Below are 26,803 nucleotides of genomic sequence, written 5' to 3' on the forward strand. Positions count from 1 at the left end.
AGTCTTCGCAGATGAAATGTCCAGTTTCATCACCGACTACGAATTACATTTTGAATTTACAAGGAACTTGTGGTTTACATTTTCTGTGACTAAATCACGTAAATCACATACAATGCATCTTATGGACTATATGATAATGTCTCAATATTCATGTTATCATTTAGATAATAATAAAAAAAATTTATTAAACACAACATTAAGTCATACATAATGTCATAAATAATAACATATATAGCATCATACAATAGGATTTAAGTGCACTAATCCTAACATACTCATTACCAAGGAAACTCAAAATCAAGGCCCACCCAACCACTAAGGCAGTTAGCGTGGTTTTGAATTCCGTTCCATTCTGATCAAAACAAACGAAAAATATTATACTACAATTGGTTTTGAAATCCAAACTAGAGCGTACGGTCCAACCCGGTTAACCGGGAATTGCCCATTTGGATGGTTCCTTTAACCCCAAAACCTGTTCTACACAAAAAATCTAATGAACAGTGCGAGCTGAGGTCAAACCGCCCGAATTTGAGAACTGTGATCGGGGCTTACAGTTTAGGCTAAATCTTTATAAAATAAAATAAAAAAGACTTCAGTTCATCTCCTGTGAAACTGAGTTGTTTGTGCCATTTTCTATGCCTTCTCAACCCCAAATTTGAAATTGCAGTCCCAAAACACACTAAGGGTCCGTTTGGATAGAACTTATTGCTAAAAACTGAAAATACTGTAGCAAAATAATTTTTAAATGTGTGAATAGTATTGCGGGACTAATTTTTAATAAAAAATTGTTGAAAAAATACGTGAACAGTGCACGTACTGCGCGTTTGTCCCCCGCAGCAAAAACGAAGAAAAAAAAAAAAAAAAAAAAACACAAAGTAAAACGTAGAAAAAATAATTTGGATCCAAACACATTCTAAGTGCGCGTTTGAGTAAAGATTAAAAATGAAAATTATTTTACTATTCAGCTTATTTTAACTACTATTTATGAGCTCTACTGCATTTTTTGACATTATTTATAGGCTCACGGTCTTTTCAGTAATAATTTTTTAATTTTAGTAAAATGAGTAATATATAAACACACCATAAATTGAAAAATCCATGTACAATGAGACGAAGGCACAAACCTTTTCTTCATCATCCTCATCTGCTTTTTCCTTCTACTTTCTTCTTCTATTGGCTGTCGCGCCAATCACTAGTACCCAAAAGCCAAGATTTTTTCTTTTTCAATGAGTTGTCTACCACTACGGTCTATGGCATTGATAGGAGAAAGTATAAGATGTTTTCGTAATTCCAGCTCAGCCTATGATTTGGTTATTGGGGTTTTTTCAAACCGAATTGTGGCCGATTCTAAGTTCAATCAGTTGGACTGGCCGGTTCGATTTAGTTTTTAAAACCATGCAATAGGACCCACTTAAAGCATTATCACATCAATTCTCTTTCTTCTTTTCTTTCTTTTCCCTTTCTTTTTATTCTTTCTTTCTTAATTCTACTTCGGTCAAGTTCTCTCTTGAAAGGGACATAATTAGTGGGTGGTTGTGAGTGTGTGGTGAAAGATGTGATATTAAATATTTCAGATGCATGCACATGAAGCACCTTATATTTTCGAGTGCAAATTTGGTCCGGACCTGGCGTAAAACCATCATTTTACACCCTCTAATAGCCTTGTGCCACATCAGCATTTCACAAAACAATCAAATACACTTAACACACACAATCACATCTTAAAACCCACCCACGTCGTCATCAAATAAGCTTCCAGAGCATCGACGGACTGTACAAAAGCCGTCGGATTCACCATTTTTGCGGTAGAATTCAGTAAAACTCAGAAGCCATCAAGCCCAGATTCAGATGATGGTCTTTCCAAGTGAAAAACTCCAAAAGCTCAGTTGGCTCAAAACCAAAAACAGAAGTAAAAGTGTAAAACCAAAAAAAAAAAAAAATCTAATCTCCGATCCAAAGTAAAAGGTAGTCCACCCCCAACCCCACTATTATTCTCCTCTTTGGCTTTTGCTCTCTTTGTTTATTAGCTTAGACTTTGCCTTCAGATCTACCAAATACGCAAACAAACTCCTTTACACAACCAAAAAAAAAAAATCGAACTTATTTCACTACCATTAAAGACTTATAGTCTCCCCCAACTTCAACTACTTCTTCATTTTCATTTACCAAAAAAACCCAAAGAGATCTGGAAAATGCTCTAGCACTATTGAGTCTCCACGCCAAATCATCATTTGTAACTAGGCTTAATGGGTTCTGGGTATCACTTAATTTGAACACAAAAACAACGGCTCCGGCAACTTTGTACTGTTTGGCACTGCTCTGGAAGCTTTCCTGACGATGGTGTGTAGTGTGGGTGGTTCTGCCGTGCTTGGATGGTTTTTATTTTTATTTTATGAAATTGGGTTTTAAGGAGTGACAGTGTGCGGTGTGCCCATCAAAAATAAAGGAGTGATAGTGAGTGGCATGTGTATTTGATTGTTTTGTGAAATGCTGATGTGTCTTGTTATTATTGGAGGCATAGAATACTGTGATTGCGCCAAATCCGGATGAAATGTTTTCTCTATATTTTCTCGTGGCGGGATAGGGGGATAATCACCTTCGGAACTAGATCATTAAAAAAAGGTATTGACCCACACATTACTCTTTTTTTTCATATATTCACAACGCTCTCTTCTCTCTCTCTCTCTCTCTCTCTTTTTGGAGTACTAACATTTTTCTGTGGAATTTCTGGTTACTACCCAGTTTTTACTTGCAATAAAATGTTTTATTAACAAAACCTTATCCATGGAAATGACACCAGAGACTCCTGAGTCTGAGCAGTAAGAGCACAAGACAAGACTGCTCATAAGCCTCATATAAATATGGGCATCCCTTCTTCCAGTGTTTCGATGCACCTAGCGCTCCTTTCCATACTCACCTCCCTATGCCTTACGAGTAAAGCAGCCCAATACCGCTACCATTTCTGTTCAAACCAAACCACTTTCTCCCCCAATAGCACCTACCGGTCTAATCTCAGCCACCTCCTCTCTTTCCTTTCCGCAAATTCCACCACTGAAACCGGTTTCTACAACACCACAGCGGGTCAAACTCAAACACCAGAGAACACAGTTTACGGCCTCTTCCTCTGCCGCGGCGACCTCACCACCAACGAGTGCCGAGACTGCGTGTCAACCGCAACCAAAGAGATTGTTCAGCTGTACTGCCCAGATGAAAAAGTGGGTGTGATATGGTATGATGAATGTGTGTTACGCTACTCAAATCGATCCTTGTTCTCCGTCATGGAAGACGAGCCGAGAAAGGTTCTGTGGAACTTTTTGGATATAACAGAGAGAGCTCGCTTCCTTCAGCTAGTGGAAAAAGCATTGAGTGACTTGGTGCCAGTGGCCGCAAATGCTTTGTCCGGTGCTAAAAAGTTCGCTACCAAAGAAACCAAATTTACCGAATCGCAAACGCTATACAGCCTTGTGGAGTGTACCCCTGACCTATCCAGCTTTGATTGCAATAGGTGTCTTCAGGGAGCCATAGCTAACTTGTCCAAATCTTATGATGGAAAGAGAGGGGGTCGAGTTCTGTCTCCTAGTTGTAACATTAGGTATGAAGTTTTCGCGTTTTACCATGTACAAGCTCAAGCTGATGCCCCACAACCAAAAGGTACATATCCTATCAAGATCATGTTTATTTGAGAGGATCCATTTTTTAATTCAAACTAAATATTATTGATTCAAGTTTCAACCCTCATCTTTACTGATGAGACTTAATTACTTTATTAGGATTTAGGCCGCACTTCTTGTAAATGACTATTAACATTGTACATGATATTGTTTTTGCAGGAAAAGGCAAAATCTCAATGGTAATAGCTATCGTTATTGGTGTTACAGTTGCTGCGTCTGTGGTGCTAGTCACTCTGCTTTACTGTTTCCAAAGGAGGAAAGCAAGAAAGAAGTTCAATGCTACAAACGAAAAGAATTCTGGGAAATCTGACGGCGTCCTAAGTTATCATGGTATGCAAGTGGTTTTCAGTTCACATCATATATTCATGTCACACTCTCCTCATTTTCATTAAGAATGTGTTTTAAGCCACACGTGAGTGTTAAAAACTATATAAATTAGAAATAATAAATTCCTTATTATTTGTAGGTTAAAATTCTAGTAGAATTTCGAGGAAGGTCAAGTGTTGGTTCTGCCAAGATTCCATAAGGCATGATTGGGATGACATTGTTCGTGGGCAGAAAAACAATGGAAAGAAAAATCCTTGAAATCTTAGTAAATTGGGGCTTAGTGCTGCTTGTTTACCACATTTGGAGTCTGTAGAAATGCAATTATAATTCAAGGATTGATTTAAACAAAAGATTAGATTGTGGAGCTTATCAGAAAGTAAGTCAAGATTTGAATAAGGAAGGATATTAATCAGATGCTCTGCTGTAGATGGGGATTCATAGATTCTGTTCTTCAGAGAGCCTCTACTTAGCTTAAGGATACAGCCTAGGCCTCCCTTCTAGCTTTATGAAGTTGTTTGTTGTTTGGTTTGCTGGCTATCTGTTGTTGAATAGTGGTTGTATCTTGTCTTGGTTGTGCTTTAATTTGTTAGTTGGTTTATTTATTTTGGTATTGTAGTTCTGCTATGGTTCAGCAGGTTTGTAGGTGGTGTTGCTTTGAGTGGCTGGAGCTTAGTTGAGGTTCTTGTTGGTTTGTTGTTATTGGCATTGCTTTTTGGGAAACTTGTCTGATTTGTTGCTGGTTTGGGTCGTTTGTGGTTCTGTGTTGTTGCTGGTTCTCCAACTATATTCAATAGAGATTATTGATTTAAAAAAAAAAAATCTATTATGTTTGGTAGTTTATCAGAAATGATGAAGATTATACTGATTATGTACAAAGTCTCACCTCATCATATCTGCAAACAATGCTCTTTGTAGTGTAATCTCTGATATTTATTCATTTTTTGATGATTAGCAGATGCAAATGAAATAACGAATGTAGAATCCTTGCAATTTGATTTTGAGACAATTGAAGCTGCCACAAACAAATTCTCGGATGACAACATACTTGGTGAAGGTGGATTTGGTAAAGTTTACAAGGTACATAGAATCCATATAATCTTTATTATTCGTGACTAGAGCATGAATTTGAGATGGAAAATGAAAGGAAATGTTGTGAACTGAGAAATAAAAGATAGTGTAGTTAATTCGAGATGACTAATCTCCTTAACTTGAGAGAGAAAATAGACATTTTTGGTTAATTTTATACTTAATTCTCATTAATGCATTTAATGTACATAATAGCCAAGGATGAGATAATCTCATCAAAAAATCTTAAAATATAGGAACTAATCATATCCTGAAAGAGAGATGTTAGTCCATAACATTTTTACAACATTTTCACAACAAATCATAGGTGATTAGTTATTATTGGTTCAAATTTGAACTTAACACGAAGATTACTTTTTTACCCCAATAATAACAACTAGTAACAACTTGCCTCTTAGGATTTATTGTAAAAATATTGTGAAAATGTTGTGGACAAATCATTTCTCATCCTGAAACATATGGATCATTTTAAATACAAACAAATAATAATACTAATCTACTCTTACCTTATTCAAATAAAGATGTTTCATCAAGCCTAAATTTAAATACTTCTAATGCAAATAAAATTTATTTAGCACATTATCTCGGTTCATAACAATGAAAGGAAAAACCACTACATGGAAAACCGTTGAAAACTATGTAAAAACTGAAAAGAAGGATTACATAGTTAGAGACTTACAAAACCTATGCCTCGTCTAGACCTATGCAACCTTTGCAAACACTCAGCTTGCCTGTTTATCATGGTAATCCCAGAACATTCGGAATTCTAATATAGTGATCTCCTCTAAACCAAAAACCTTTGCCACTTCAAGAACCTCTTGACACATTACTCAGTGAACCTCATTGAATTTCGGCTATGTGGTTTCAACCTCACTCTTGCTTACTATGTTATTACAATAGAAGCAGACTAGATAAAGTTGGTTATATGATCTTGCCTTAATCAATTTATTGTAAAAGCAAAGCAACATCAAGAACTCCATACAATGATGATGAGGAGATTTTCCCAGTTCTCTCTCTCTCTCATAAAATTGGCTAGGAGCTGTATTTTTTTTTTTAATATCAAAAACAGCAAACTTAACAATATATACATATAGCAGACCGAACAATATGTATATTAAAGACAATTTAAGTTGGCTAGGATCCTTTGTTAAATTATGTTGAATTCCAATACTGAGTAGTGAAAAAGCTTCCAAGTGCGTTTGGCTTGTGTTTATTTGTTTATTAATTTTTCCTTTTTATCTCAAATTTTAGGAAAATAATCTAACCTTTAGTTTTTATTTTTGTGGAAATAATTTAGCTTTTAGCTTTTTGTCACACATATAGTGTGTTTGGCAAAAATTATTTTTTCTAACTTATTTTACTATTTAGTTTATTTTTGCTACTATTCATGGACTCCACTGCACTTTTTGGTACTATTCATAGGTCTCACTGTACTATTTCAATTAACTTTTACATTTATCTACAGTACTTTCAGCAAAAAGTTTTCAAACTCAACAAAATAAGCGAATCCCAAACAGACCTTTAACATAAAATTTACCAAAAATTACATCTTTTTGATAAAAACTACCAAATAAGATACCACAAATAAGCTGTTCCCAAATTATTTTTGTTGTGCACACAAAAGGCTTCTAATGGAAATCTAATGCAATCCATACCGTTTAACAAGTAGGTCCTGAATTTTTCTATTTGGAGGTTATTTCATTCAGGGTGTGCTACCTGAAGGGAAGGAAGTAGCAGTTAAAAGGTTCTCAATGAAGTCATTGCAAGGCTTAGAGGAATTCAAAAATGAGGTCCTACTTATTGCAAAACTTCAACACAAAAATCTTGTGAGGCTATTCGGATGTGGCATAGAGGGAGAGGAAAAGCTGCTTATATATGAGTTCATGCCTAACAAAAGCCTAGATTTTTTTATTTTTGGTTTGTTCCTTCCTACATTCTATTTTATAAGCTTGAGAGTATTTTGGATTACTTGAAGATTTCTAGAATTCAGATTTATACATGATATCATAACTTAATGTTCATACTGAATTTTAGATCCAAAAAGACGCTCACAACTTGATTGGAAGACTTGCAATAACATTATTAGTGGGATTGCCAGAGGACTTCTTTATCTTCATGAGGACTCCCGACTTAAAATCATTCATAGGGATTTAAAGCCTAGCAATGTGTTGTTGGACTATGACATGATTGCCAAAATATCAGATTTTGGAATGGCGAGGATCTTTTGTGAAAACCAGAATATAGCTAGCACCAAAAGAGTTGTAGGAACATAGTAAGTTGCTACTTCTTTTATTTCTCTTCTTCTTGTTTTTTTTTTTAAAATAAAATAATAACAATAATGTTGGTATCCAAAAAGTGGATATATGGCTCCAGAATATGCATTGGAAGGAGTATTTTCTGTGAAGTCCGATGTCTTCAGCTTTGGTGTAATCTTGCTTGAGATTATTAGTGGGAAAAGGAATAGTGGTTTCTACCTTACAGAACATGCCCAGACACTCCTCGCACATGTATGTTATCTTTTGTCAACTTGAATTAGAATTAAATAAGATTGCCATTGGGACAACATATATGAAATATAACACCATTTGTAATCTAAATTGATAGGCATGGAGACTCTGGTGTGAGGATAAAGTGTTAGAGTTTATGGACAACTTCTTGATGGAATCATGTTGGACATCAGAAATTGTAAGGTGCATACATATTGGACTTTTGTGCGTGCAGGAAAATCCAAACGACAGACCCACAATGTCGACTGTGGTAGTTCTGCTGGGAAGTGAATCAATAGCCCTTCCTGAACCAAAACACCCTGCATTCTCTGTGGATAAATTCATTCAGATTGATGAATTCTCTGTAAATGAGCTTAGCATTTCTAACATTGTACCACGATGAACGTGTACAATTATATAAGATTGCCACTGGCTCTTGCATGTGGTGGACTTAATATTGAAGCCCAAATTTCTACAAAATAGGAATAGGATACGTGTTGGCAAGGAAGGTCCATCAATTGAGAAAATGATTGGCTGTACAAAGTTTTTTGATAAGATTGTGTGTTGTGAAAAAATGAATTTCAGTTTTGGGTTTTAATTAGCACAAATGAAAATTCAATCGAAAGAAAGAAAGAAGAAAAAAAAACGATGTTTTGAAGGGAATTTTCTTTTGTAGTTAAGGTTGTGTTTGTTTAAGGTGTAATTGTAAATTGAAAAATGTTTTACACCATTGGTGGTGTTTGGCAACTCAAAAAATTAAAGTCAAACTGACAATACATTAGTTTGACTGTAAAATATCCCCACCCACACTCACACCCGTAAAATATTTTACACAATAATATTACCTTCAAACCATTTCCACTCCTCCAAAAATTCATCTCATCACTCATGCCAAGCCCAAGCTGAAGGATGGAGAGAGCTACCACTGGTGAAGCCCAGATCCAATCCCTAACCCATAGCCCTGATGTCGTGCCAACTCAACACAACTCAATTTGAATAAGAATGTTATATTCCAAATAAATTGTTTCTTATATAAATCCAATAAAAAATAATCATAAAAGAATTCATCTTACTAAAATAATTAGTGCACCACCTACAAATAACATGAAAATAAATCCATTTACACTAATAATACTCGGTTTAATTACATAGCACAAATTTAGACTACTTCAGTATTGGTTCAACACATACACACACTATGTCACTAAAAGGATTTATGAAATATCAATTTTTAAGATTAAAATAATAAGAAAATGGATATATAGGATATGTTACTTTAATGAATTCAAATTTTTTGATTATTTCAACTAAGCGTACAATTATTCTTAATATTTTTTATTACATGTGTTTCTGAATTTGTTTTTATCATTTAATGGTTTTGTTTCGATCATTACTAAATCAACTAAACATGAGAAAAAATATCATATTTCAAATCAAATGATACTTTATATAAATTTTATAAAAATAAACATATAAATTCATTTCATATAAATAATTGGTGCACCATTTGTGGATGATTAATATATGAAAATCAATGCATTTACCCAATTAATTTTTTTTATATACAAGATAGAATTTCTACTTTAGCCTAATCTAAGTGTATATGTCTGTGAAGCTCTCTCTTAGAGACTTGAACCCCGGCTCTTGCCCCTCCCCACACTCTACAAGCATTTATACTTGTGGAGTGACCATCACACCAAGGGTGTGCGGTGGTCCAATTAATTAAAATATTGACATAAATATTTTTTTTTATGAGGTGGGATGTTAAATGAAATGAATTCTCACTTCTTAAATTACATACCACTTGTCTAAGAGATTTACGACAAGCAACAAGTACATATCATGTATGGGCTAATGCAATGATGAAATGTTGTGAATGTCACTATTGATCCCATGTGAGTGTGATATTGCACTCATCATAATTCACCACCTTAACTAGTAGCAAAAAAGCGTTGTTAAATTCATTGTGTACTTAGCATTGTTGCTTTGAGAAAAAGCCCATTCTTTTGTGCAATAAAAATTTGACATTACACATATAACTACTAAATGACAATGATTGAAATATGTTGAAAATCTGTTATCCTTAGATTATAAACAGTCCCCCTACTACTAAGACAGAGTATTCACATTAAACCTCTCAAATGCTAAAAATGTTATTTTTTAGCATTTTTGAGATAAAAAACCTCTACATTAAAATTACTTCATCTTAAATTTTTAAGATTCAAGCTACAATGCAATCTCATATTTGAGACCGTACTGTAGCTACAATTATAAAATAAATATTATTTTTTATTCACCTCAGGCTCTCTCTCTTCTATTTTTTTATTTCCTCTTTCACTTCTTTCTTCTCTCTCTGTGCTTTGTCGATGTGGTTCGCCTATGAGTGTGCTTCGTTGATAGTCGTGGGTTGTGGTCTGATGTGCTCCAGTGAGTTTGTGGGCTTGGGTTTATGGGTCTGAGTTTATGGGTCTGGGTTCACGGGTCTGCGTTCGTCGATGATCGACGTGATCGGGGTTAAGATCAAGATGGTGGGTTTTGGCTGGGGTTGAGATCGGGGTGGTGGGTTTTGGTCGGGGTTAAGAATAAGGTGGGTGATCTCTTCGGTGATCGCTGCCTCCTTGTTGGGTGATCACTCTGGGTTCATGGGTCTTCATTTCAGTGATTGCTACCTCCTTGTTGGATCCAATGGTGCTGATTCGTTCTATTGTTTCTTCTTTCATACTCTATTTTTTTGTTAATAGTACCATTTGTTTGGTTTCCCAAAAAATGGAGGAAAAGAAAATTCAAAATTGGAAATTGAGATATTAATGTATTGATTTTTGGGTTCAATTATAATTGGGTTCATTCAATTTTTGTTCTTTTTCACATTCAGAGTTTCCTTAAATCTTTGTTTACTTGCCGAAAAAATGGAGGAAAGGAAAATATAAAATTGCAATTTTTTTGTTCTATCTATAGTACTTTTCACCTTCAGAATTGTTTTGTGGTTGCCACGGTGGTGCTGTGACTTGTGGTGGTGGTGGCTGTGGTGGGTTGTGGTTGCTATAATGGTGGTTATGGCAAGTGGAGTGGTGGTAGGGGTGGTGAAGGAGGAGGTTGGCTAGTTGGTATAGAATTTTGTGTAATTGTTTTATTATTATTTTAATGAGTAGTTTATATTATTTAAATGAAATGGTAAAAAATATAGAAGTTTTGATGTTTGATGTATCTTAAAGTGGGATGGTATAATAAATAAAGTAGATTTTTGAGCTTTTAAATGCTAAAAATTTTAGAATTCTTGATGGGAATGCTCTAACACGATCTAGTAAATAGTTCTCCTTTCCATGATTTTTGACTTGAGAGATTGATATGTCAATGTGTCATACAATAAATTCATATAGCTATGCCTTTGGGTAAACCTAGATTGAAAGCTAAGACAAGGGAAAAAAATGGTAGACAAAAAAAAAAATGCTAAAAAATTTAGTACTGTGCTGTATCTCTTAATAGTTGATGCCATTGAGACAGTTCATTCCATTCAAAAGGAAGCTCGCAACTTAATTGGAAGTCATGCTTTGACATTATTGGTGCAATTCCCAAAGCACTTGATTGGAAGTCATGCTATGACATTATAGGTGCAATTCTCAAAGCACTAGGAAGCATGGACATGAACAATGAAGTTTGCAACAATTTTTGAGAAATTAAAAAAAAACATGGACAAAATATGCAAATTAATTAATTATTAATTACATTTTTATTTATATTTTTAAATATTCTTAATCATTTATTCTTGCATATAATGTTAAACATATATCAATTTAAGAGTAATAATAGATAATAAAATGAATTCATGACTAATAAAATGATATTTAGAAATTAGAATCAAATCAACAAATAAGATCCAAATAATTAAATTAAAGATAACTAGGTAAGTATTCAAGATTTAAACTAAAAAGAAATAAAAGATAAGTGTCATGATTATGTCTTGCAATTTTTCAAAAAAATAAAAAGGATACGGTTGGAACACACATGCAAAAGTGTCCTGAAAGTGACTCCTAGCTTAAATCTTTCAAAGGGACTGGAAGCCTAACTTTTAGGACACCCTAACTTCTATATCTTTATGAGGACTCCTAGCTTAAATCTTTCAAATGGACTGGAAGCCTAATAATGTGTTGTATGTCCATGACATGGTTGCCAAAATATTAGATATAAGCATGACAAGGATCTTTTGTAAAAAGCAAAATGTAGCTAACACGAGAAGGGTTGTAGGAACACTCCATGCATATGTACATGTCTTTATCCACTTGGATTGACAATTCTCCTTCATATACTTTCAAAGAAGAAACAATCATTTCTATAAAACATTACTATTTAAACAATTAACAGGCATGCATGGTGATTATGGAATGAAGGAAAAGATTTGGAAATTGTGGACTCTCTATTGATGGGATCATGCTAGACATCCGAAGTCCAACGATGCAATCAAATCGAACTTTTGTGCATGCAAGAAGATCCTATAGACAGGCCTACCATGTCCACTGTGGTGGCTCTTTTATGAAGTGAGTCAATGGAACTTCCACCACCAAGACAACCTGCACTTTCTGTTGTGTAAAGTTGTGATTTACAACTATGTTTTATGTTGGCTTTATTCCATGACAAAAAGTGTTGTATTTGCTTTAATTTGTTCCTTGTACTTTGTAGGATTTTATTGTATTGGGTTTAGTATTAAGTTGGTGAAGACTAAAGCTTAATTAAAGATCAGTGGATTTCGCAGCTGTTTCGCTAGTAGCTAACCCATGAAAGAGTCACGTGAGAAGCACATGCTGGAAGCTGAAGAGTCGTGCCAGCCTAGAGGTTTTCGCGAGTGTCTCATTGGTAAGGCCTTCCCGCGAGATACCCGTGAAACTCTCTGCTTGGAGTTTTTTTTTTTTTAAGTGTGACTTTCTTACCCTTCACCTATACTATATGTACCCTCATTACCCACAAATGTGTAAGGAGGCCATTCAGAGAGAAAAACCCTAGATAGGTTTTCTATAACACACACACACACCCCTCTTTTAGAGAGAGAGCTACTAATCCTTAGTGAGAAATCATCCTAACCTCTTCTCCTTCCCTCTCCCATTATCATACATTAAGAGGAGATTGTACCCAAACACAACTCACATATTTTCAGAGTGTAGAGAGTGTTTTGGAGATTGGGAAGCTTTGGGGATTTGCCAAAAGAAGTTGGTGAGGCTTGGCGGATGTAATCGGGCGTATTGCGAGATCCGGAAAGCTAGAAAAGACATAACTTCGAAAAGTCCGTTGGTAGTAGGAGCTTGGAGGGCTCAAGAACATTGGGTAGACTAGGCTTGAAATGTCTTTTGTTATTCATGTACTCCAACTTTATTCTCTAGTGGATCGATTACCGCTTAGAGGGCGGCGAAGAGGTTTTTCGCCGAGTTCTTCGGTTTTCTCTTCGATAACACATCGGCGTGTTATATTGTGTTTGCATCTCTCTTCCCTACTCTTTTAACTTTCATTTTACTGCTGTGTATTGTTGAATATGACTTAGAGTAGCGGTTTTGTTTGTTCGCTCGCTTTTACTCTATTTCGCACTTAGTTTAAGTTAGAGTAAAATCAACCGAGCCGTAATTTTTTAATTTAGGGTCTAAATAGCTCTTGTGTTTTTAACACAAATCCGAGCTTTCAATTGGTATCAGAGCCAAGGTCATGGGTTTGAGTCACGGGATTGTCATTATGAGGGAGGGATTGTTGGGGGGACCACAATTTGACTCCCTACAACCGCTCTAAAAACAGGTCCGTGTGGCGTGATGTCAAATGCCATAAAATATTTGAGTATGTTTTCCTCATCACCAATTGGTTTTGAGGTAGAATGGCATAGCTCACGGTCCGACATGTTGGTAAAGTGGTCAGTCTTCAACAGCTCCTTCTGTAAATTAATGAACTAGTTGTTTCTATTATTTCACCATGGTGGAAATTGACAAAGATGGGAACTTGATGCCATTCTACTTGCCAATGTAGCTTAGTTCGAATGCTAGGAGAAAAAAATGTACAAAAATTTCTGTAAGATAGGGAGGGGAACATCTTACTTAAACTAGACACACATTAATTATATGAAGGCAAGGAATGTGCACAAGACTCCCTCAAATAATAAATAAATAAATAAAGGGAATGTGCACAAGTTTGTGTAGTAAGATGTTGCTGGCAATTTTTTATTTACTTTTGGATAAATCGTTAGTTGGAGTTAGAGAATTTGAACTCTGAATGTTTCTATACAAGCAGTAATTGTTGAGTTACAAGACTCTGCAGTGGCTAGCAAATTCTGACTTTGCATTACATGGCTTTCTATTCTATTTCTATAGAATGTTGAGTTAAAAAATCATTGCCATGATTTCACCCATGCCCTTCCCTGAAAAATCCAATCGGCCCAAAGAGAAAGAGTACGCCAAAATGACTAAATGGTCAGTTGGCCCATGACGTATGGCCTTTCATTAAATTGAAAAGAAAAAAGTCGACCTTTTTGGTGTTTTTTCTACCAAAAGTAGATTTTGAAAAAATATAAATTTCCTATAATTGAAAATTAAGGACAAACTGAGAAATAAAAGGCTAAGAGCCTTTAAAAAATATTGCTCTTTTTTATTCTAACTTAGATCCTTACTCTTCTATATGCATGCGTGTTCTTCCTTCTTTTATGTTTTATCTGTGTATTTTTTTCCCCTAAAAAATTTGATGGGTTATAGCAGATCCAAACTAAATATATGTTTATTCATAATAACTTTTTCCCTATATTTTTCCAAGTGGTTGATAAGAACTCTTAGATTTTTTTACGTTGAAAGAGAAATTATTGCAAAATTTAGAACATAATCAACCATAATTGATTTTTGAAACTAATATATGTCTAGTTCTATTTTGATAGATAATTAATTTAAAATATATTGAGCAAAAATTATTTTGTATTTTTTAAAAACTAAATTGTAAATTGCATTCTCTAATTTTGTCATTTTGATTTTGTTACTTAAAATTTAAAATATTGGATTTTGAACCTTCACATCATATGGCATTTTGATATTAGTCCTTCCATGCATTCCCATTACCAAGGTAACTCAAAATCAAAGTCGGCCGAACCACTAAACCAATTAGCATGGTTTTGAATACTGTTTCATTTTGGTTGGAACAGAAGAAAATCTTGTACCAGTATGCAAAGTGGAACGGTGACTCTCCGGCCCCCTATTCTACCTCTGGTAAAATTTCGGTCCATTCCAGACGTTTCAATTAGCTTCAGCCAACACAAGCCAAAATTAAAGATTCTACCAATATTCATTTTGGCCTTTTTCCCTCAATTTGAACCACTCTCTATATATATATATATATGAGCCGCTGCCTTCGTCTTTGTTTAAAACATAGTAGAAAAAAACTAGATCTTAACACCTTTTAAGCTAAACACAAGATGGAAAGAAAAAAAAAAATTAAACTAAGGTTCCATGAGAGAAGAAAGAAAATAAATGAAGAACAAGATGAGAAAAAAGTAGACACATTAAGACCATTCGCACTAGCTCATGCAAAAATTCTTATCTATTTGATCATAATAACATATCTTTTCTATTTAACACAATCATTTTTCAAAAACACTCATATCAGATTATCTATTTTACACTACATTTCATTGAGATATTATTTATTTATCATTTTTTTATTCTCCCAAATAATCTCTCTCTCTCTCTCTCTCTCTCTCTCTCTCTCTCTCTCTCTCTATTAGTAAAGAAAATATTAAAAAAATAATTTGTGTTTGAACAATAACTATATATATTTGCATGGTTGTTGTATCTAGAATCCTTTTTCACACAATTTTGCATGCGTTGATGTAGGTGTTTTTTAGGGTTAGTTGGGCAAATGGTAGTGCTTATGCTATTTTAGATGGATTGATGTGAATACTTTAAGTTGAGAGAAAAAATAATGAAGGTTCAACGGTTTAGGTGAGAAGCGTGTGAGATCACAAAAGGAAATAAAATTAGTAGGTGAGAAAGAAAGTCAATTGGGGTGAAAAGGGAAATGTGAAGATTAATTTCTAGTTTACAATTACTGAACATGTTGGTTTAATTTACAAAAACACCATAAATGATTACTTTGCGGTAACACGAAACGATACGCTGAAATAGACTGACAAATATCTTGTTCCAATGAACAAACCAAAACAAAGTCCAAAATGGTATTAAGAACTTCGCCAACATAGGTAAGGCTCTCAAAGTGGAAGAAAGAAAGCTCCAAGTATAGGCCAATAATTTTTTAAAAAAACAATGATAAAAATCTAAAATATTAGTCGGTACATTCTCTCAAAAAGAAATCCTATGTATTTTTCTAAAAAAAAATAAAATAGAATTTTGGACTATTAATTATCTTCTAGAGTATTAATTTAGGCCCTAAATTTAGCCAATGCATGAAAATCTCCATCTTAATAGGCGTGCAATTTTTCTAGCTCTTTTTCAACGGTTGGAATTCCTCTATACATGGGCCACAAAATATACACCGGAAACATGTGCTTTTGGTTGACCAAATAAATATGGTGCCTCATAAAAAAATGGCAAAACATTATTTTGGTGCTTGTATTTTGAGATCACAGTCAATTTGGTCTATACATTTTAGTAGCAATCAATTTGATTCCTATTATTTTCAATTTGTAGTCAATGTGGTTTTTACTGTTAACTTACTAACAAAAAATGTCTACGTGGCAAACAGATTGCATAGTTGGCACATTAAAGCTTATGTGGCCAATAAAATATTAATAAAAATTTTAAATTAACATTTAAAAATGCCACATAAGCATTTGAACAATAAAAAATTTCATGTCAGAAAAAAAAAACCAAAATTTATAAACAAGACTTAAAGACACAAAAATTAAATAATAAAAAAATCATTAGAGTCATCAAAGGGCCAAAAAAAGAACCTTAAAATTAAAATGAATTAACTTAATCTTTAATCTCCAAACAAGAAGAACACGAAATATAAAAAATCAAATAACCCTTTCATCAAAATTTGTTATCTCAATACAGAATGTCTATACAAATTATTCCAAAAATAAAATCAACAACATAAGTTAAACCAAGAATTTCTCTTTCACACAAATATGATTCAACTAAATACATATTCAAATTTGTAAAACCTATACATATTCAAACTTGTATAGCCAAAACCTAGATAGAGAAAAAAAGGCAACATTTGCCACAATATCTTACTACCCTAATTCATTAGACATTCATCTTAGAATTCTCAGCAAATTTGGAAATAGCAACAAGTGAAAGGGAAACGATAACTTAGATCTGGGCGAAGGAGATGGAGCTCGGAGTTGCTCGTCCATGGCAGATCAGTGATCTTGGCCATGACAAATGAGGTTGGCTTTGATATGTATGGTGGTGACATAGCTGTTTGGATCTCGGGTTGACTGATCTGGGCATTGCTGGCCGACTCGAGAGTTGTGGCTTGATGAGTTTACTTGTAGTTCGGTTGACTCGTGGTGGAGTGGTTGTCGGCGGAGTTGGGATTTGGGATTTTCGTAGGATTTGAATTCTCAGAGATTTTACATTTATCCACAAAGCTACATGCATGAATAAAGTTTCTCTCCAAATAAGTTTGGAGAGAAACCTTACAAACTCCTTATATATCTTTATATTGAGTATAAATTTTCAAAATCTAACCATTAAATTGTATGTTCTTATTATATCCTTTATGCTTATAAAATTTCAAGAAGATCAAAGATCAATTACTATATCATCAAACAAATGTTAAAATTTCAAATTTTTATGACCTAAAATTTCAAGTTTATTGATCGAATAGTAAATAATATCTGATTTGAACGAAATTTGATATGCATGTTAAGAACGTAAGAAAGATGAAATTTAACAATTAGATTTTCAAAATTCATAAAAAAGAAGAAGAGATATATAAGAAATTTGAAGAGTTTCCCTTCAAACTAGTTTGGAGTGAAACTTTAATTCGCACAAACAAAGTTTGAGAAAATAGATGCTGGGTTAATTTTGACTTTATGTTTTTTTATTTTTTAATGTGTTTGATGAATTTTATTTTTTAAAATTTTGGTGTTTTTATGGGGGTTTTTTTTTTGACGTAGAATTTTTGATTATTCAAATGCTTAGTGGCATATTTAAATGTTAATTTTAAATTTTTTATTAGCCACATAGGCTTTAATGTGCCAACTATGCAATCCATTTGCAATGTAAATATTTTCCGTTAGTAAGTTAATGATAGAGACTAAATTGACTGCAGATTAAAAATAATAAGGATCAAATTGATTGTTACCAAAATGTAGGGACCAAAATGATTGTGAACCCAAAATATAGGGACCAAAATAGTCTTTTTACCTAAAAAAATTTGGGGTCTCAAAAATTGTACACTTCTTTATTTTAATATATATTTAATTAAATTTAAATTCTATTTTATATCTAAACTCTCCATTAAAATCTTGATTTCTATAAATGTTACTCCCTCTGTCCCAGTTTGTTTGTCCTCTATTCCATTTTATAATGTCCCAAAATATTCTCCTGTTTCTAAAAATAAAATTAATTAATTTACTAATGTTCCTATTATACCCCTATTTTATTTTCAGAACTATTTGAAAAGAAAACTAAAAAATATTTTAAAAAATCAATCTAATTGGGCCACCTTTTTAGTTACCCCATTAAGAATAACTCTTTTTTTTTAAAAAGTTGATAAATTTATCTAATGGTAGTTTTGTGAACTTATACATTTTTATAAGGCAGACAAGATAATAAATAATATTCCCATAAAAAATTTGACTTTTTAAACAGGACAAACAAATTAGGACAGAAGGAGTAGAATATGTAATTCTATATATAAACACAATTGTAATTAATGCTTAATAATAAGATATATAGTTTCATATACCAATACAATCACAATAATAATCTTCTAAAAAAAAATCATAATAAATAACTATTAATAACTACCATATTTATTATATTTTATATTTTTAGAATTAAAAAAATTATTTAATATTACATTTTTATGCATTCCACGCGTTACATACTAGTATTCTAATTTATAATTCTAAGATTCAAGTGATTGTCGAACACTCAGGGGCAGAACTACGTGTATAACAAATGGGTGTCATGCCCCCATGAAAATTTACAAAACATTTTATTGTAGGTAAAAACTTGGTAGAAATGTGAACACAATGCCTTTTTTCTTGTATGAACTGATCCCCACAAGGAAATTTATTCTCCCCACGGGGTGCCCCACCTGTCCATATCCCTTGTAAGCCTCAAATTGTTTTCCCAAACACGTTAGGCAATAGCCAATCAACACTTATTCAATCCTAAACGATTCCTTGGTGCAGTTTCTCTTACAGTAGCATTCTTGATTGACTTTCCATCCATTTTGTGGTCTCATAGTCACATTCTTATTCTTTTTTTCTCCGTAAGGACCTTTCTTGCTTGAAGTAAAGGGAAAATGGCTTTAAAATTTTGAGAGGTACAAAATTTTTCTTCTGTTTTTCCTTTATATTTCAGTTTATTTATCTTGTGGCTGAATTTCAATTCAATTTCTAGTTATTTATTTAAGTTCATTACAACTTTAAAGTGTGAAGTTCGATCCTTTGCATTGTTTAGACATCTTATTTCAGTGGTCAAATTTTATGCAAAGTTCTTTTAGAGTTTTAATTTTTCTCATATATGTAGATAAGGAAATTCTGTAGATCAAAATTTATCAGACATTTAAAACATGTTAGTAGTTTATTAGTGTGGATAAAAGATATTCCTCAAACCCTCAATGATGTTTTGTTAGCGGATTGTGGTTGAATTTTATTTATTTATTGAAAGTCTAAGTTTCCTTATCAAATATATATATATATATATATATATATATATATATATATATATATATCTTGTGCTTATTATTTTCATTTTTCATAAAGTCAATTGATTATCCATTGATGAATAAATTTTCTTGTTATGTTTATATGTTTAGTTATTGGATTGTTTAAACAGGAGCTAAATATGATGCCAAATATTTTACTTTTATAGCATAATACCACATGTTTATTATTAAAAAAAGATAATAATAAACATGTAAATTTATTATAATTTTTGAATCACTAATTATGAAAAAGAAATCTTTATCATCGCACATTCTTGGTACGATGGTCACTCTACAAGTATAAGTGCTCGTGGAGTGTAAGGGGGTAAGGACCGAGGTTCAAGTCTCTAAAAAAAAACTTTACATATATATACACTTAGATTAAGTTAGAGTTTAATTTTACCTTGTATAAAAATTTAAAATAAAAAAAAAAGTTTTCGTTGACACACTTTAATTTTCCATACCGTATCATTTTGAAAATTGTGCAAGTGTGATAGTGGCTTGGCTTTATTTACTTGTCATTTCAGCTCAATTTCTAGTTCTTATCGTCATTTCATTTCACATTTTTATTAGGTGGACCACAGAACAACTCATCCTTACCGTAACGTTGCCGCAAACATTTTCTAGTTTATTATTCACGATTCAGGAATTGTGAAAAATTATGTTTCGGTATTGACAGAATATAGGCTTGTTTAATAGGTGTGTTTAAACACTTTTAATCAATTTTTAAACAATATTATATATATATATATATATTTATACTTTTTTTACCTATACATATTTCTAAACAATACAAATAATATTACTAGAATAATGTTATTAAATGGCTTCTTAATTTTCCATTACCATATCACTTGAAAAATAAAAATTCTCGAATCACAACTGTAATCATAATTTTTATCATAATTTAAAAATAAAAATGCTAGAACTACAATGATAGTTTCAATTTTTGTCACATTTGTTCACATGGCAAGTTGAGTTGTGGAGTAAGAGGGAGTAACCTGGCTTTTTTACATTGGATCTTAGTATTATTGACAGAAATTTTTAAGAAATAAAAGAATATATAAAATGTCTTATCAACAAGATTGTTGTAAAATAAACTCACTTATCCAAGATAAAAAAAGAGAGAAGAAAAATAAACTTAAGATATTACAATAGTAACACAAACACTCAGAAAGCATCCTATTGTACTAGTCTGATGGCTTTTCTCTATAGTCTATACAATACAATTCAATTCACAAAGCCTTAGCACACATCTAAAATATATGAGTATATATACATATATGATAGGCCGGCTGCGAGTCTTAAACCAGCTTGGACTTGCATTCCTATATTACTATGCATGAAACCAAAACCAATTAGAACTTGGTTTTATACTGCCACTAGGATGAAGCCAAATCGAATTTGGCAATCCAAATACAAGCCACATCCACAACAAAAACCTTTTCCATGTTCCTGACTCCTGAGATTTCTGAGTCTGAGCAGGCTGAGCACAAGACTGATCATATAAATATGTGCATCCCTTCTTTCATTGTCTCGATGCACCTAGTGCTCCTTTCCACACTCATCTCCCTAAGCATTAGGGGTGAAGCAGCAGAATACCGCTACCAATTCTGTTCAAACCAAACCACTTTCTCCCCCAATAGCACCTACCAGTCCAACCTCAACAACCTCCTCTCTTTCCTTAACGCAAATTCCACGCGTGAAACCGGTTTCTACAGCACCACCGTGGGTCAAACTCAAACCCCAGAGAACACAGTTTTCGGCCTCTTCCTCTGCCGCGGTGACCTCGCCACCAATGAGTGCCAAGAGTGCGTGTCAACAGCAACCAAAGAGATTGTTCAGCAGTACTGCCCAGAAGAAAAAGTGGCCGTGGTATGGTATGATGAATGCATGTTACGCTACTCAAATCGAACGTTCTTCTCCGTCATGGAAGCCGAGCCGAGAATGATTCTGTGGAACTTGTTGGATATAACAGAGCGAGATCGCTTCCTTCAGCTAGTGGAAAAATCATTGAGTGACTTGGTGCCAGTGGCCGTAAATGCTTTGTCTGGTGCTAAAAGATTTGGTACCAAAGAAACCAAATTTACTGACTCGCAAACGCTATACAACCTTGTACAGTGCCTCCCTGACCTATCCAGCTTTGATTGCAATAGGTGTCTTCGGGAAGCCATAACGAACTTGTCCACAGCTTTTGGTGGAAAGAGAGGGGGTCGAGTACTGAATCCTAGTTGTAACGTTAGGTATGAAGTTTTCGCGTTTTACCATGTTCAAGCTGTTCCCGCACCAGGACCTGGACCAAAAGGTACATATCCTACCAAGATGATGTCTATTTGAAAGGATTTTTTTTTTTTAGTTCATGAGGCAAATTCTTAATGTTTATCGTATTAAAAATATAAATATTACATTATAGACAAAATAAGTGTATCCAATATACTGTGTAAAATATGTAGTGTACAACAGGCTTTTTGCAAAGGTATACTTTTATTTAGTATACAATGTAAGATTTACATTGCTAGTACAATGTAAGATTTACATTGCTAGTACAATGTCCTAAGGCTATTTATAAATGAAACATTTAATGTTACATCATCTAAACTTTTTATTAATTTTTTATTTTGAAAATAAAACAGTTGGACTATATGTTCCAAATGTCGTTAACAATCATACCAAATTTTGCGTTAATAAGATGTTATTTACTATTCGATATATAAACTACTCTTTTATGCATAATTTTAAAATACAAAAACATCAATTTCAAACATTTTAGAGATGGGATTGTTATTGGTCTTTACTCACTTAAAAATTTCTCAAACATGGAAAATATTATAATAAAATGTAATTCAACAATGTTTTTTTTTTCAAAATTTACATCAAATACAACATTTAAAAAAAACTCATAAAATTTTATTTGAATGCATACTTAAAGCTCATAAAATTTTAAAAAAAATCATAAAATTACAAAACCTTCTCAAAGCTTAACAATACAAAAATTCAATTTATAAGAAGTACAAAAACAATTCAAACATAGGAATACAACAATTAAAAAAATATAAACAGCACAAATATTAAAACATAAACATATAAATTCAATAATACAATATAAAAATTATCATAAATTTAAAGTTAAATGGCTAAAAACATATATATTTGTCTTTTAAAAAATTTATATATATATATATATTTATATATATATTAATTATTTAAATAAAAACGGGCGGGTGCCGGAGAAAATGTTAATCACAATCCCCGTCCATTTGTTATGCACGGGTAAAACTATTCCATTGAGAACAAGTGAGATAGGTACTTGCGAGTACGAATTTATATCGCCATCCCTAACTCTGGGACTACTCGCGGGATGGCGTCGTTGATTTATTCTTTAGCTTCTCTATCTTGTACGACACGCACAAGAAAATAGATACATCCTTTAGAAATATGGCTTGACTTTAGCACAAAAAAGCTGACTTCATTCAAGGAGCTTTGACAAGGAGTGTGGGCTGGACTTGTGGGTGTCGGCACCCAACAGTTTTTGTGGGTGTTTAATCATATTCTTACTAGGCTAGTTTGACCGGCTAGGCGAGAATGCTCTAAAAACTCAAGTATGGTCCAATGGTATAATATTGCTTTAAGCACTTCTTATAAACTGACTATTAACTATTCTCAATAAAACATGATACTGTTTTGCAGGGAAAGGCAAAAGCTCAACTGTAATAGCTATCGTAATTGCTGTTACAATTGCTGCCTCTTTGGTGCTAGTCATTCTGCTTTACTGTTTCCGAAGGAGGAGAGCAAGAATGAAGTCCAATGATATAAAAGAAGAGAATACTCAAAATTCTGATCGCCTCCTCAATTATCATGGTATGCAAGTGGAATCCTTTCATTAACGATGCATTTCAAGCCACACGTGAGGGAGTGTTAAAAGCTATATAAATTAGAATGTGAAAAGTTAACAAATATCTTAAGAAAATTGGCTAATGAACTATCTTTTTTTAAAAATATTATGGAAATAGAAAAAAAAAAAAAAACTAACTTTTTAAGAGCTTTTAAATTTTTTTATAAAAGTGATATTAAGACTTTTTAAAAATAATCCATTAACAAATATTTTAAGAATACACGTTAACAGAACTTTTTTTCTTGTGTAAAGATTATATTCAATATGTACAAACGCTCACCTCTATAATGTCTGCAAACAATGCTCTTTGTAGTGCAATCTCTTACGTTTATTTATTTTTGGATCTTTAGCTGCAAGTGAAATAACAACTATAGAATCCTTGCAATTTGATTTTGGGACAATTGAAGTTGCAACAAACAAATTCTCAGATGACAACAAGATTGGTGAAGGTGGATTTGGTAAAGTTTACAAGGTACGTAGAATCAAAATTCATTTCTTGCGTTTTTTAGTACTCAAAATTAGCAAACATAGCAAATTTACTGCATATATATGAAAAAAAAAAAAATTTAAAAGCTTTCAAAGTTGGGATTTTATAAATTCTGCGAAGGGAACTATTTCTACAGCCAATCTAAGCATTATACACATCGTCAAAATATACTCTAAAGTCTAAACCCCTTGGCGATCAACAATTTAGAAATAATTAATTGAAACAATTAATCACACAATATTGAAAATAATACTGATATAACACAGTAGTATACATATATATTTTCACAATATACTCAACATATCATCAATATATATATATATATAATAAGTAATAAAAATATGTTGACATAGAGAATGGAAAACCATGCTACATGGAAAACATTTCAAATGGAAAACCATGCTACATAGAAAACCGTTGAAAACACTATAAAAAGATTCTTTGTCATGTTAAGTCGGCTAGGATTCTTTGTTATGTTGTATGCGATTCCGAAGGATTCTTTGTCATGTTGAACTCCAAACTGAGTAGAAAAAGAGGTTCCGAAAGTGTTTAGCATTTGCTTATTGTTTTTTACTTTTTGCTTTTGCTTCAATTTTTTTGCATATAATTTTAATTTTAGCCTACTAAAAATAAGCTAGCTTTTATAGATTTTATCACACATTTAACATAAAAGTCACCAAAAGCTATATATTTTGATAAAGACTATGCAAATAAGTTGTCCCAAACATATGAATCAAAGTGTGCTTATAATATTTTTGTCATGCACGCCAAAGGCTTCTAATTAATGGTAATCTAATACAATCCATACCAATTAACAACTAGGTCCTGAATTTTGTCTGATTGGAGGTTATTTTCACTCAGGGTGTGCTACCTGAAGGGAAGGAAGTAGCAGTTAAAAGGTTCTCAATGAAGTCATTGCAAGGCTTAGAGGAGTTCAAAAATGAGGTCATACTTCTTGCAAAACTTCAGCACAAAAATCTTGTGAGGCTATTGGGATGTGGCATAGAGGGAGAGGAAAAGTTGCTTGTATACGAGTTTATGCACAACAAAAGCCTTGATAATTTTATTTTTGGTTTGTTTCTTCCTCATTCTATTTTTTAAGTCTGATAGTATTTTGGATTTCTTGAAAACTCTTGCAATTCATATTTATACACTATTTCATAACTTAAAACTAATATTGAATTTTAGATTCAAAAAGGAGGTCGCAACTTGATTGGAAGACTTACTATGACATAATTAATGGGATTGCTAGAGGACTTCTATATCTTCACGAGGACTCTAGACTTAAAATCATTCACAGAGACTTGAAACCTAGTAATGTGTTGTTGGACCATAACACGGTTGCCAAAATATCGGATTTTGGAATGGCGAGGATCTTTTCTGAAAACCAAAATATAGCTAACACCAAAAGAGTTGTAGGAACATAGTAAGCCATTTCTTCTTTTATTTCTCTTCTTCTTGGTTTTTAAAATAATAATAATAATGATGTTGGTATCCAAAAAGTGGATACATGGCTCCAGAATATGCAATGGAAGGAGTATTTTCAGTTAAGTCAGATGTCTTCAGCTTTGGTGTAATCTTACTTGAGATTATTAGTGGAAAAAGGAGTAGTGGCTTCTATCTCACTGAACATTCGCAGACACTCCTAGCATATGTATGTTAACTTTTGTCGGATTGAATTAGAATTAGACAAAAATAGAAATGGGATAGCATATATGAAATATAACTTCATTTGCAATCTAAATTCATAGGCATGGAGACTATGGAATGAAGATAAAGTGTTAGAGTTCGTGGACAACTTCTTGATGGAATCAGGTTCGACATCAGAAATTGTAAAGTGCATACATATTGGACTTTTGTGTGTTGAGGAAAATCCACAAGACAGACCCACCATGTCGACTGTGGTAGTTATGCTGGGAAGTGAATCAATAGCGCTTCCTAAACCAAAACGCCCTGCATTTTCAGTGGCTAAATTCATGTCGAGGGATGAAATCTCTGTAAATGAGCTAAGTTTTTCTACTATTGTACCAAAATGAACGCTTACAACTGTACAAGATCGCAATTGGTTTTGCATGATGGTGAACTTAATATTGTACCCTAAATTTGTATAAAATAGGATAGGATGTGTATTGGAATTTGGGAAGGAAGGTCCAGTTAATTGAGCAAATGATTGTACTATACAAACTACAAAGTTATTAAATAATAATGTATTTTGTATAAAAATGTTTTTCAATTTTCAAATTGAAAAAGGAAATTTCAATTGTAATTAATAAAAAAGTGATTTTTTGTGTTAAATTTTCTTTTGTAGCTAAAAGGAAAATGACACTTATTATTATTATTTCCATGTCTGTTCCTTTGTGGGCTGGGCTTCTCAATAGCGCATTTGATACGTAGGCCACTGATGAACTGGGGGACATTTGTACAAAATAAACAAGAGACTTGGACATTTTGAGCCGCTATTATTTTTCAGTCATATCTCATAGGTGGGCCTGCAGAATGAATTTGGCAGTCCAGAATTTGTAATCAATCAATTACTCACAGCCGTTAACCACAAGAAGAAGAGCAAATTGATCTCATAGGCTTTGCCATGTTGTAATGAAGCTTAAAATTTGAGGCCAGTTAGCTTGCGAAACATTTAGGGTTTCACTCGAAACTTGTTAGGTATATAAGGAAAGCCAAAAGCACGTTTTCCAAGTCTTTGAGACCTACTCTTGTGTGATTTGTGAGGTTATTGTACCTTCTAACTCTTTTAAGCACCTAACGGAGATTACACAAATATTATTAGTATCGGTGGAGTAAAAGTTGCAACAAGCTTCAACTATCAAGTGTATTGAAGATCAAAACATGAATTGGAGATTCATGTTGGAGCAAGTTCACATCAAATAAGTCTGAGGGAGTTCATAGCTCAGTTTGGTAATTGTAGTTAGATTTACTATAAATTGGTATTCTTAATTGTAAATCTTAATTTGATATAGTGGATTGTTCTTTTGAGATC

At 33.0% G+C, this 26,803-nt stretch overlaps 2 protein-coding genes across 3 annotated transcripts; both read left to right on the forward strand.

Annotated features, from left to right (window-relative positions):
• The first annotated feature begins 2,614 nt into the window (after positions 1–2,614).
• LOC142636463 (cysteine-rich receptor-like protein kinase 10) lies at positions 2,615–8,153 on the forward strand. Of its 2 annotated transcripts, none has more exons than XM_075810703.1 (7): positions 2,615–3,651; positions 3,831–4,001; positions 4,951–5,075; positions 6,791–7,001; positions 7,119–7,356; positions 7,441–7,591; positions 7,689–8,153. In XM_075810703.1, the coding sequence occupies exons 1-7, from the start codon at positions 2,862–2,864 to the stop codon at positions 7,971–7,973; spliced, it is 1,971 nt and encodes a 656-aa protein (XP_075666818.1). In that variant the 5' UTR covers positions 2,615–2,861; the 3' UTR covers positions 7,974–8,153. The 2 variants fall into 2 exon arrangements, with proteins under 2 accessions (XP_075666818.1, XP_075666819.1); XM_075810704.1 differs by having other exon boundaries at positions 2,618–3,651; positions 4,954–5,075.
• Positions 8,154–20,739: 12,586 nt separating this feature from the next.
• Positions 20,740–26,031, forward strand: LOC142633657 (cysteine-rich receptor-like protein kinase 5). Its single transcript, XM_075807901.1, has 7 exons — positions 20,740–21,734; positions 23,117–23,287; positions 23,672–23,793; positions 24,670–24,880; positions 24,997–25,234; positions 25,312–25,462; positions 25,560–26,031. Exons 1-7 carry the CDS (start codon positions 20,879–20,881, stop codon positions 25,842–25,844), a joined length of 2,034 nt encoding a protein of 677 aa, XP_075664016.1. The 5' UTR covers positions 20,740–20,878; the 3' UTR covers positions 25,845–26,031.
• The last annotated feature ends 772 nt before the right edge of the window (positions 26,032–26,803 follow it).

Source organism: Castanea sativa, chromosome 5, assembly GCF_040712315.1.
Source record: "Castanea sativa cultivar Marrone di Chiusa Pesio chromosome 5, ASM4071231v1".
Lineage (NCBI taxonomy): Eukaryota > Viridiplantae > Streptophyta > Magnoliopsida > Fagales > Fagaceae > Castanea > Castanea sativa.

Excerpts from the sequence above, each read along its gene's own strand:
- LOC142633657 (XM_075807901.1), top strand. The coding sequence starts at position 20,879 with ATGTTCCTGACTCCTGAGATTTCTGAGTCTGAGCAGGCTGAGCACAAG. Across the intron at positions 21,735-23,116 it reads ACCAGGACCTGGACCAAAAG|GGAAAGGCAAAAGCTCAACT; the intron begins GTACATATCCTA and ends ACTGTTTTGCAG. Across the intron at positions 25,463-25,559 it reads CGCAGACACTCCTAGCATAT|GCATGGAGACTATGGAATGA; the intron begins GTATGTTAACTT and ends CTAAATTCATAG.
- LOC142636463 (XM_075810703.1), top strand. The coding sequence starts at position 2,862 with ATGGGCATCCCTTCTTCCAGTGTTTCGATGCACCTAGCGCTCCTTTCC. Across the intron at positions 7,357-7,440 it reads AAAAGAGTTGTAGGAACATA|TGGATATATGGCTCCAGAAT; the intron begins GTAAGTTGCTAC and ends GTATCCAAAAAG. Across the intron at positions 7,592-7,688 it reads CCCAGACACTCCTCGCACAT|GCATGGAGACTCTGGTGTGA; the intron begins GTATGTTATCTT and ends CTAAATTGATAG.